At 36.5% G+C, this 12,197-nt stretch overlaps 1 protein-coding gene across 2 annotated transcripts in view; it reads right to left on the bottom strand.

The window, feature by feature from the left end:
• NSF (N-ethylmaleimide sensitive factor, vesicle fusing ATPase) overlaps positions 1-12,197 on the bottom strand; it is a 156,681-nt gene that overhangs the window by 99,056 nt on the left and 45,428 nt on the right. For both annotated transcript variants that reach the window (XM_030850057.2, XM_030850055.2), the window contains exons 6-8: positions 10,050-10,157; positions 9,502-9,577; positions 6,702-6,857 (exon numbers count right to left, since the gene is read on the bottom strand). In XM_030850057.2, coding sequence (XP_030705917.1) covers positions 6,702-6,857; positions 9,502-9,577; positions 10,050-10,157 — 340 coding nt within the window. The remainder of the gene's footprint in view (positions 1-6,701; positions 6,858-9,501; positions 9,578-10,049; positions 10,158-12,197) is intronic.

Here is a 12,197-nt window from a genome sequence, read left to right as displayed (position 1 = left end):
AGTTAGGTTCCTCAGTGGAAAGGTTTTGAAGGCTGAACAAATTCAAGCACAGTTCCTCACACTGTCAGAAACTCTGCTCTCCCTCCTTCCCATCTCCCACTCTTTCCTCTCTAATGCTTTCGCAGCTGCTTAAGCACTCAGATGCAAATGTTCTCACGGTTTGGAGGCAATACAAACTACTTGTACCCATTCTATAATGCAAAAAGTAATTGGAGGAAGTAGTTTGTTACACACCAAGAAATTGTTTTTATCTTTTAGTAGAAAAGGACAGGCACGTCTGCCTATGCTCTGTAAGGAGCTGCAATTAAAGCCCTCGGGATCCAGGCCTCACCCTCTTCTCCACTGAAACCTCATGAAAGGAGTGGGTCATATCCGTCCCCCTGCTCCTTTGCTGTGCTGTCAGGGGAGCCGCCACAAGACAGAAACAGCCTGTGATAGTACCTTTTTGTTTGTTTTTTAATTACACAAGTAGAAATATAATATCCCAGTTAAACATTCAGAGAAGGGGTACACAGAGTGAAAGAACAAAAATCTCCCTCTATGTCCATCCTAAATTCCCTTTCACAGAAGTAAACAATTTTTTCAATTTAATGAGTCCATATGGACTTCTGTAATGCATCTGCTTCAGATTTTTTAAATTACTAAAACATACCTGTACATTTAGAGCTATACCATTTTAAGATTCGCCTCCCTCTATTTCATAATGAGGATGGGAGGATGCAGCATAGTTTATTTAATCATTTCCTTACTGGTGGACATTTAGGTAAAAACTTAGACTTCAACTTCAGAGTGACCCGATTATTGATTTATAAGTAACTCAACTGTAGTTGCCAGCAAATCTAATCCATTGGTGATTCTACAGAGAGCTCTGCCTCCCCAAAAGAAAGAAATCACTCTAAAAGTCTGTTTATAAATAAAAAATGCCAACTGAATTTACATATAATTTGACTCTGAGATATAAGCACAACTACATTATTTCTATTCAAATGTAAGTAAATTTAACCTGAAAAATTAAAACCAATGGAAAAATTAATTCAAGGTTAAATTTTTCAGCTTATTAAAAGGCACCCATAGTATTTTTAGGTTGTCTGCTTTATTTCTATATCCTGCTCTAGAGATTCTGGAAATCACATGATCATAAGGCCATTTTCTTCTTCTAATTAAAAAAAAAAAAAAAGATAAATTCCCCAACCTGAGTTAGAATTAGTAAATTATTACATTCTTCATATTCAAGTATCATCTATAAGTACTCTGTGGAAAAGCAGAAAGGGTAAGTTTTGCATCTCTGACTAGTGAGCAATTGCTTTCTTTTTCTTTCTTAATAAATTACAGGCAGACTTGAACAGATGTCAGGTTGGCATTCAAAACCTAAAATATAGCTGAAAAGCAAGTTATGACTAATACAAGGAAAAAAGATGAATGTCAGGAAGCTTCATTTTTTTTTTTTTTTTTTTTTTCAAATTTCAGATAAGCTCTTTAGCCTTAGGGTTCCTTTTACAGAGCCCTGGAGTTCGGTAAGATGTCTTAACCACCATGTAAATTGCAATCTCTCCTCATGAGTTGGGGGTGTGAAAATGCATTTTAAGAGTGTCAGTGTTTATGTTAATCTTAGCAAGAACTCCCTCTCTCCCAAATATGGCATGTACAAAACCGTAGTGCCCTTTCTTCCACTGTATTTTATTTGCACTGTTCTTAGCATGTGAAAGATGTCTGCATGTGACTGAAAGGCTCCTTATCTTCTCCGCAGCTCTACTCACAGAGTAACTGCAGTTTCACTTGTGATATCAGAAATGAGTTGCTTTCCTCTAGAATTTCAAAAGAAACCTTAAAAATACAGATTGAAAATGGGCTTAAAGAGGGAGGCACAAAAAGGGGGACCAAAAAGAACAGTGTCAGTTTCAAAGAAAGGGCATACAAAACTCTAACCAGTGGCTTTCCTCCCCACTGGTCAGCCTGCAATATCTACAAGGTACAGGTCCACCCAAAGACAGGACAAGGCTTGAGGCCTTTAAGTCTCTACACTCTTTTCCTTTCAGCTCTAATACAGATAACTTCTGCCAAAGCCCCTTTCCTTGGATACATGTGAACCTAGTCCTAAAATTATATTACAATTCTTTAATTCTTTAACAATTATTTCACTGTTCTTTGAAAAAAAATTGTTACTGTTGTTTTGCTCTGACATTTATAGTTTAGAGGTAACTTGCCAGGGATGCCAAAAAATGAAGTTTCTCTGTGGAAACTATCTTTTCCAACAAAAGAGCTACAATGAGAACTGAGGTAATCAATTATTTATCCAGAGCACTATGCACAAAACTGCACACAAGGGAATAAGCGTGGTCAACGTCTGAAGAGGAGTACATGCATATGCCATCGACACCTGGGTGCACCCAAGGACTGCTGAGTTTATTCACCCATACTTCCAGATGCTGGTTTTTGATGCCCACATTTCTATCCTGGGACCCAAAAGGTACTTCTATATTATCCCACAAAGGATTTAAGGTCTTTCCTAACTTAACGGCTATCACTGTAGGCATTAGAGGATATTCTAACTAAATTGCTGAGGGTATCTGCTAAGTGCAAGGTTTAGGTCTAGTTTTCCTTGCTAATGCTTTCATGTGCTTTCAAGGAAGAGCCGCCCCATGTGGGTTTGGGTGAGTCCAACTGCTCCAGACAAAGAAAAAGTTAGTTACACTGATTAAATACTTACACTGATTAAAACAAGAACAACAAAAGTCTAAACTGATATCCCCCCAAAGTAATCCCTTTTCATACTTCTGCATATGACCTTTCTTCCATTCTCTATAGGGTGGCTGTATGTGACTTCTTCTTTTCCCTTTTAAGGCCTTCCTTGACTTTAATTCTATAAAAATGTTACAACAAAAACAGGAAGTACTTGAATGCATTTCAAGAGAGAAACTAACATTTTGGAAACTCTAGGACACTTATTTCATGGGTATTACCTCATCTGATCCCTATATTTTCTGCATAAATGTGTGCCTCTGGTTAGTCCTTTAGTCTCTCTGTATCTCACTGGCAACATTCTGTATTACCTAAGGTATATTTGCAGTTTTCAAAAGCAACATGAAGTTTTTCAAGCAAAAGGAAAGAACTATATTACTTACAATTCTCAGTCTCATAAACACAATGACAGAAGATAATTCTAAATTTATCACTTTGTGAACTTGAAACTTTGATATATAGGCAAAAAGATTCATTTAGTTAAGATTCCTGTTTACAAAGTAGACATAACTCTAGACTCCATGGTAAAAACAATGATTTGGTCTCAAGCCAAAAGTAAAAATGTTCTCTGCTTAAACAAAATAAAATAGTCCCATAACCTATGTTAATTATTCTTTTCTAATCCCTATTTTTTTTCCATTTGAATTGATTTAACCAATCATATCCAGTGTCCAGTGAGATCTCACAACCATATAGGTTGACGATTTAGTTAACAGAGAGAATGAGGAAAAAAATTAGCCAATTTTGTTTCCACCCGGCAGGGTAAAAGAATACAGGATATATATAAAAAAGGACACATGTAATGTCATTTTATTTATTTATTTATTTTTAATTAATTAATTTATTTTTGGCTGTGTTGGGTCTTCGCTGCTGCGCGCAGGCTTTCTCTATTTGCAGCAAGTGGGGGCTACTCTTCGTTGCGGTGCGCGGGCTTCTCACTGCGGTGGCTTCTCTTGCTGCGGAGCACGGGCTCTAGGTGTACGGGATTCAGTAGTTGCGGCGCACGGGCTTAGTTGCTCCGTGGCATGTGGGATCTTCCCGGACCAGGGATCGAACCCGTGTCCCCTGCATTGGCAGGCGGATTCTTAACCACTGCGCCACCAGGGAAGTCCCTGTAATGTCATTTTAAATTAAATGTAGCAATCTGTTCTTTTATATACCTTCATCAAAGCCCAATGAGAACTTTAAAATCACACTGCACTTAGAAGGCAATGAAATATTCTATTATGTAATTCCCCCAAAATTCAAACGAAAAAAGAACATTCTATTGGAAAATAAGGAATGATACGTGCACAGCAAGAGAATTATTTTTCAGCCATTTTACCATAAAATAAAGTAGCATAAGGACACTGAGAATCTTAATTCAGAATAAAGAAAAAAATGTCTTTCAGTTCAGCTCAAAAGCCAATGTACCTTTAGACTTAATGTCTTTTAAATCAAATTGATAACACAAGCTTCTGGATAGCAAAATGCCATAAAGCAAAAAAAATTTACTACATTAAAATAAGAACTCATTTATGCCTAACTAAGTCAGTATAAAAGTATTAGAAAAGTAAATCCATAAAAAAAGGTTCTGGGGATTTCCCTGGTGGTGCAGTGGTTGGGAGTCTGTCTGCCAGTGCAGGGGACACGGGTTCGAGCCCTGGCCTGGGAAGATCCCACATGCCGCAGAGCAGCTGAGCCCATGTGCCACAACTACTGAGCCTGCGCTCTAGAGCCCGTGAGCCACAACTACGGAGCCCACGTGCCACAACTACTGAAGCCCGTGCAGCTGGAGTCTGTGCTCCACAATAAGAGAAGCCAATGCAACAAGTAGCCCACGCACTGCAACTAGAGAAAGCCCAAGCACAGCAACGAAGACCCAATGCAGCTATAAATAAATAAATAAATAAAATATAGTAATTCTTTGTTTGCCTAAAATAAGTTAATGGTTAATGTTCCAATTAAATAAAAGATTTATTTAAAAAAAAGGTTCTGGGTAGTAGTACTCACCAACAAAACTGAAATTCAAGGTCCTTGGTCAAAAAGCACATTAACAACAACAAAAAGCATACTATATAATTCAACTAATTTCAATATGGATTGCAAAAACAGATTAAAGTCACTCAGAAATCCCAAATCTGTTTTTTTTTTTTTTTTTTGCGGTACGTGGGCCTCTCACTGTTGTGGCCTCTCCCATCGCGGAGCACAGGCTCCGGACGCACAGGCTCAGTGGCCATGGCTCACGGGCCCGGCCAACTCCGCGGCATGTGGGATCTTCCCAGACCGGGGCACGAACCCGTGTCCCCTGCATCGGCAGGCGGACTTTCAACCATGCGCCACCAGGGAAGCCCCCAAACCTGTTTTGATTTAATTTCAAACTCTTCAACAGCTGGCAGAGTCACAAATTGACTGAAATGAGTTTACTCCTTTACGTGTTATCTCCTCAACCTCAGACAGAGGCCCTAATGAGCAGGGTTTGGATAATGCACAAACAGGAACCTAGTATCTGAATAACTGAATCCTCAAAAGTTTCTAAACCGTGAGAAAATACTTATACTATAATTAAAAGATATAACTTATAGAGGCAGTAATTTTTCTACTTGTTGGCTGAAGAGTATACATGCTCAAAGAAACAATCATTAGACTATTTCTATATGGGGCTCAGGCTTGAAAACTAGTAAAAATATTCCACAAGAATAACTTAGAACATTTGGAATTACCCTTTAATCTCTGCTTATACCCCAAGTATACTTAAACAATATTTCCATGTCTTTATTTAAAAGTTTTATGGATTTATTGTGCCTCAAAATACACATTACCAAGATAGTGAACTACCATACTTTTAACTATTTTCCAAATTAAAATTCTGTTTTTTATGGACTTGGCCTTTGTATCTTTCAGATAAAAAAGTATGCTATTGCCATTTCAAGGTGTATAAAACTCAGGTGATGAGGGTCTCTGTCATTTTCGCTTAATCCAAATCCAAACTCGACCTTTAGCCAGTGAACAGGTGTGTGCTGTGCCTGTAATTTATCAGAGTGAGCAACCAGGCAGAAAAGCTACCAACAATAGGAGGTTGATAGAACCAAGCACTTAGTGCCTGGAAAGCAGTTCTTATCCCCACCATGATGAATGTACTTTTATCTCCCAGTAGCAATTTAAAGATAAAGAATGATGGAGGTGAAGGGAGTAATACATTTGTATTCCTTCAGTTTTTTTGGATACTGTTTTTAATACTAATAGTCTTCCAGAAGCTGTTATGTTATAAATTCCTTTCTCAGATATTCTGTTGCTCACATTCCAATCCAACCTATGATATGGATATGAAAACAGTCATGACAGCATTTCCACCAGGGCAAATAAAGCCATTTCACACACACAGATAAATTAAATAAACCTTCAAGAAAAAAGTGATAAATGACTAGTGCATTTCTTTGTATGCAACATGGAAATTCCAATGTCTATCCTGCATCTGTCCTTTTGCACAAATTTAAAACATGTCAAGTATCCATTTACTAGGTATGAAGATGCACCAACTGGGTAATAAAACAGTACAATAAGAAGAAACAACAGCTAATATTAGAACAATGCCCATAGTCTAATCGGTAATGACTATTCAGCAGGGTAAATCTGACCTCTAGTGAATCTTTACAGTCAGATGAAATCTCTAAATATGACCTATTAAAAGATTCATAAATATATAAATAAAATGAAATTTATAAATATGTCCTATAGAAAAACATACTTGAATACATAAAATCAAGCAACCACAAATATTTCTATGATTTCCCCATAAAATTAAAATGTAATTTAAAAAATCCTAATACTTCAAAGTTTTTTTTTTTTAACTTTTTTTTTTAAGTTAAAAATACTTTGTCGGGTCTGAAAAATAATTTCAAAACATTACTGAAAAGAGACTATCACATCCATTTTTTTAAAAAAAATACAAAATTTTATCAAAATTTCCTTTTTAAACTCACCCATCTGCTCCACAATCTCTGGAGGAAATACCCGGGAAGCAAACGCTCGTCGAAAAATATCTGAGAATTCCTTGTCCAGACCTCCTATTCCCATTTTTTCAAAGTTCCAGTCAGGATTGATAATAGACTGGCGATTTTCCTTGGTTTTAGCTTTGCCTATGTCAAACAAAGATAATCAAATGTGAGACAAGAATTTCATCACTAAATGTAAAAAGATAGAACTCCCTGGGTATCCTCAGTGAATAAAGAAAAGCTACCCTTATACAAAGATGAACAACATGCTCTTAGCTGATTTCTAAGAAGGATGAGTTTTGCTATATTCACTACTTTGTCTGGTCCCCATTTAGGGTCAGTAAAACACTTTCAAAATGACTAGCTAAACTCATGCTGTAGTCAATCCGTGGAGTCTGGTCTTATTAACCTCTAATCCTAACCAAGTTAACTAACTTGGTTGATTAGAAGAAATCAACCATGTGCATGTCTGATGAAGAAAACACTAGTTGCCAGAAATGCAAATGAAATCTAGCAGTCCCTCAAGGCTCCTAGAGCAAGATTTTAAGATACATATATTTATCTAGACTAAGTATATAATTGGGAATATAACCCCTCAGTCTGAAAAGATGCACTAAGTTTGATGCCTTATTTTTGCTTTTTCTTCATTTGCACACAAAAGTCTAAAATCATCCTAAAGTCTTTCATGATTTCAAAATTCATGTTTTCAAATTCTTTCGCAAATGAAAATTATCTAACTTAAAGGTCATAGTGCCCCCTAAAGTAACTCAAGAGAACCACATTAACTATCTCAAACACAAAGAATAAAAGTGCCTTAGTACATTCCACTATAAACAAAAGAAAGAAATATTATAGTTTTTTTTAAATTAGGGGATAAAAGGTCACATTAGAAAAAGTTTACCCTAGATGCTATTTGTATGGTTAGTTTTGTGGACTTAAACATTTCCTTTATGAAGCTATCAAAAATATTTTTCTTACACTCTACTGCCCTCTTGTGGTCAAATTTCCTGCATGTTAAATCACTACACAATTTTACTTTCCAATGGAAAAAAAATTATCAATTACACCTTTGCATGAATTACTTAGAAATATCCACATTGTACGAAAGTCATGCGACTCTCTTGGGATAATATACCTTAACGAAATGTGTACAGAATATGATATACAAAGAAATCACTCCAGAAATGTATTGGATCAATAATAGGAGATTATGATATATCCTACATCCATGAAACAATATGTATAGTCATTAAAAATTATATTGTAGAAGTGTATTTATTAAGATGCTTGAAATATGTTAAGCAAAAAAGAACAAATTATAAAACAGTATGAAAATATAATCAACTTTAAAAATTTTAGAGTGTGTTATTTTTGAGTATCCACATTTCATGAGCTAAATATTTTATTTTATAATTAAGAAAAAACAGTAAGGGAGGAATGATAATTTATGGATCAAGAGAAAGGCCACATATTCGAAGTTAAATGACTTTGGATATAATGGTGTGCAACCATTGAAAATCATCTACCTTGTACTGGGTTAGACATCACATAGTTAAGTCAACCAAAAATAAGAATTACTACATAATTAACAGCATCATTATTCTGGTGAGTTACTATTTTTAGAGATCTTCATTATTTTAATATAATAAAAGTAGGGCTAACGTACAAGAGTAGGACTGAACTATGAATCTGTTGGAAAGATGCTCTTTACCTGTACATTCATCATTTAACTCAATCAGTAACGGATGTGATGCTAGTACTACATTTAACACACAACCAGCTGAGGGACATCCTACAAAATAAGTGACCAGCTCTCAAGGTCGTGAAAGACAATGAAAGACTGAGGAACTGTCAGAGACTGGAGAAGACTATGGAAACTAACCCACTAAACGCAATGTGGAATCCCGAGTTAGATCCTGGAACAGAAAAAGAACATAATGAAAAAACTGGTGAAATCCAAATAAAGTCTGTAGTTTGGTTAGTAGCAATGGAACCACGTTAATTTAGTTTTGGTAGCTGTACTATGGTTATTTAAGATCTAACATCAGGGGCTTCCCTGGTGGCACAGTGGTTGAGAATCCGCCTGCCAATGTAGGGGACACGGGTTCGATCCCTGGTCCGGGAAGATCCCACATGCCCCAGAGCAACTAAGCCTGTGTGCCACAACTACTGAGCCTGCACTCTAGAGTCCGTGAGCCACAACTACTGAGCCCACGTGCTGCAGCTACTGAAGCCCATCCGCCTAGAGCTCACGTTCCACAACGAGAGAAGCCACCACAATGAGAAGCCCGCTCACTGCAACGAAGAGTAGCCCCCGCTCGCCGCAACTAGAGAAAGCCTGCGCGCAGCAACGAAGACCCAATGCAGCCAAAATAAAATAAAATAAAATAAAAAGATCTAACATCAGAGGAAGCTGAAGGGTATACAGGAACTTTCTGAACTATTTTTTATGGAACCTCTGTAAGCCTGAACTTACCTCAATATTAAAAGTTTAAAAATTAATTTTATCTGTATCTTTTCCCTTATTTTTAATGTAGTTACTAGGAAATTAAAAATGACATACATGGCTCACATTATATTTCTATTGGACAACACTGACCTAGTGAAGGTTTTAAATTCTTTTCTACATCATCACATTTGACAGATATGACACTCCATGATTTTGTGATAAGCCTTCTCAAGGGAGGTGTCCCTATTCTCCTTCCCTGCTTAAAAATCACTGTAGTTGAGTCACATAACAGAGATAGTCCCACTTTACTCAGAATCTTCTAAAAACTGTAAATCTTACCAATAAGATTGAGTGATGAATTTTCTGCTTTTTCAAATGCAACTTGACTGTTTCCAACAACCAGTCCTACTTCAATCTGTATAGAAAGACAGTAATTAGTAGTTAGTCTAATAGCAGACTTCTGGACTTCTCAAAGCAAGGCAGAAAACAAAGGGGAAATGAGGTCTCTCTGAGCAAAGTAAATCTTCCAAACTATCAGCTAAGTTACATTTATTTCTGTCATAACTACCTTCTATTATTCCTATTTTATTTCAACACATATATTTTTGATAACACCTGTCTTATTATTTATTTACAATAAATATCACTTGCATTCAACCAGAATTACAAGTATATATACAAATTTCAAATTACTATTAGATCTGCAAATAAGTATATTTTACACTATATTTTAATAAATATGCTGGCTAGAAAAGCAATTTTTTCCCCTACTATCTTAAAAGAAAGAGCGCATAATATAAAAGAAATCACTGAGGGAGAGAATGGCTAGGAAAATTATATTAACTTGCATAATGCACATCATAAAGATTATTAAAAATAAAACATACCTTTTGTCTTTTACCTGTCGCAGGCTCTCCCTTCAGGATGCTAGGATCCATGGCTTCAATGTCTTTTACCAGTAAGCCAAAAAGCTTTTCATTGAAGCTAAACACAAGCTATGTAGAAAAGAAGGGGAGAAAAATCACTTCACGATTCAATGGCTTGATTCTCACATCATCATCAATGTTTTCCAAATGCAGGCAAGCAGCTTTCTCTTGTATATCACCACGAGCAAACTACCCACATAACCAATGAGAGGTAACCACTCGTTACCATAACCAACTAACATTTATTGAGTATCTGCTGTGTGCCAAACAAACATTACAGGAGGTTGTGTAACTAATACTCACAAAGTCTCTTGCAAACAGAAAGTATTCCTCAGTTTTACTAGGAAGGAAGCTGAGATCCAGAGAGGGGCTAAACAATGGGACCTAGAGTCACAGTAAACGACAGTGCCAGGATGTAAGCCTGGGTGTGTGACTCTAAAATAATGCTTTTCTACAACCAATACAAAGTGCCTGCCATTCGAGTGCAGAGACAGCTTCTGAATGGTCGTTCATTCACCAAATATTTATTGAGTACCTTCTACAAGCTAGGCCCTCTTCTAGGTACCGGCATATAACAAAAATATAATAAACAAAGCTGACTGTCAATCCTGCCACTACTAATTACTACGAATGAGAATAAATACTAAGAAAAATGATTTGAAGTAAGATGTTTACTTCTTCTCTGTATTATGGAGGATTTTGTTTCATGGGTTTATAGACATCTGCATGTTACTGGGTTTTAAATTATTACAAATACCAAAGCATTTTCTATTAAAATACAAAAGCTAAAGGAGAAGGTAAAAACAATGAAGTTTAGTCAGGCAATTTGAGCACAACTATCAGTCAGAAAGTGTAGGAATCCAGAAGGACTACGGAAAAGCCCCCAAAACAATGGACAGGTAAGTCAACAAATTATCAGCTAATCTCTGCCATCCTGGGGAGCCTCCTCAATCCATCTAATCCAAAGTAGCAGCCCAGTGGCTCTCCAGTGCATCATCCCATTTTACTGACATCAAAGTACTAAACAGTACGTGGCATTTCTTATTTTCTGTCTTTCCCAACTAGAAAGTAAGCTCTATGAGGGTAGGAATTCTGTTTATTTTGTTCACTGCAGATCCACCGGGATACTAAAATAGTATGTATTGAACACATACTGGGTGTTCAATAAGCATTTAATTAATTAATTGATCAACTGACGAATAGGTTCTTGTCTCAGCTACAACCCTGGCTGAGAAGGTCATGGACCTTCGCTGGACCTAAATAAAATTCCTCATTTGCAAAATGAGGTTAGACAAGATAACCTCTGAGATTCATTCCAATTCTAGTACTTTTAAAAACCATAATAAATGCTCTACATCCTTTTCCTGTCTACCAGTAATTGAGTTTACACTTGTAAAAGTTTGATATTATGATGTATGGTGTATGTATGTATGTACTCTCAAATCATTAGAGTCTCATTTCTCCAGCTAATGACACTCCATTCACTCCCACAGGTCTTTCCTTCTACCACTTCTCTCATTCCCCATCTTACAGACCTTCCCACGTGAGAGACGCAGAGACAGTCTACATAACTCGTTACAGATCAGAATTCTATAAGCTGGGATTCTCAAACTTTTTGGTCTCAGGATCCTTTTATATATAAGCCTAAACATTTTTGAGGACCCCCAAAATTTTGTTTATATGGATTATATCTCTTGATAGTCACTGTATTAGAAATTAGAACAAGAAACTTATTTTTCAAAAAACAATTAAGTACATTATGTGTTAATAACATATTTTTGTTAAAAAAAATCCCTCCATTTTCCAAAATAAAAAATATAAATGGGAAGAGTGGCACTGTGACATTTTCGAGAATCTCTTTAATTTCTTGCTTAATGGAAGACTGATGGACACTCATGTCTGCTTCAGCAGTCAGTGTGCTATGCTATACCCATCACACAGTCTACAACACTCCACTGTAGACTTGTGAGAGAATAAGAGGAAAAGGGCACATAATGTCTTGATATTATTATGAAAATAGTTTTGACTTCGCAAACCCCTTGAAAGGGCCTCAGGGACCCCCACAGGTCTCTGGACCACAGTTTGAGAACAGCTGCTACTAAGCTATGG

Source organism: Globicephala melas, chromosome 20 (genome assembly GCF_963455315.2).
Source record: "Globicephala melas chromosome 20, mGloMel1.2, whole genome shotgun sequence".
NCBI lineage: Eukaryota > Metazoa > Chordata > Mammalia > Artiodactyla > Delphinidae > Globicephala > Globicephala melas.
This window is presented reverse-complemented; position numbering and strand designations above follow the sequence as displayed.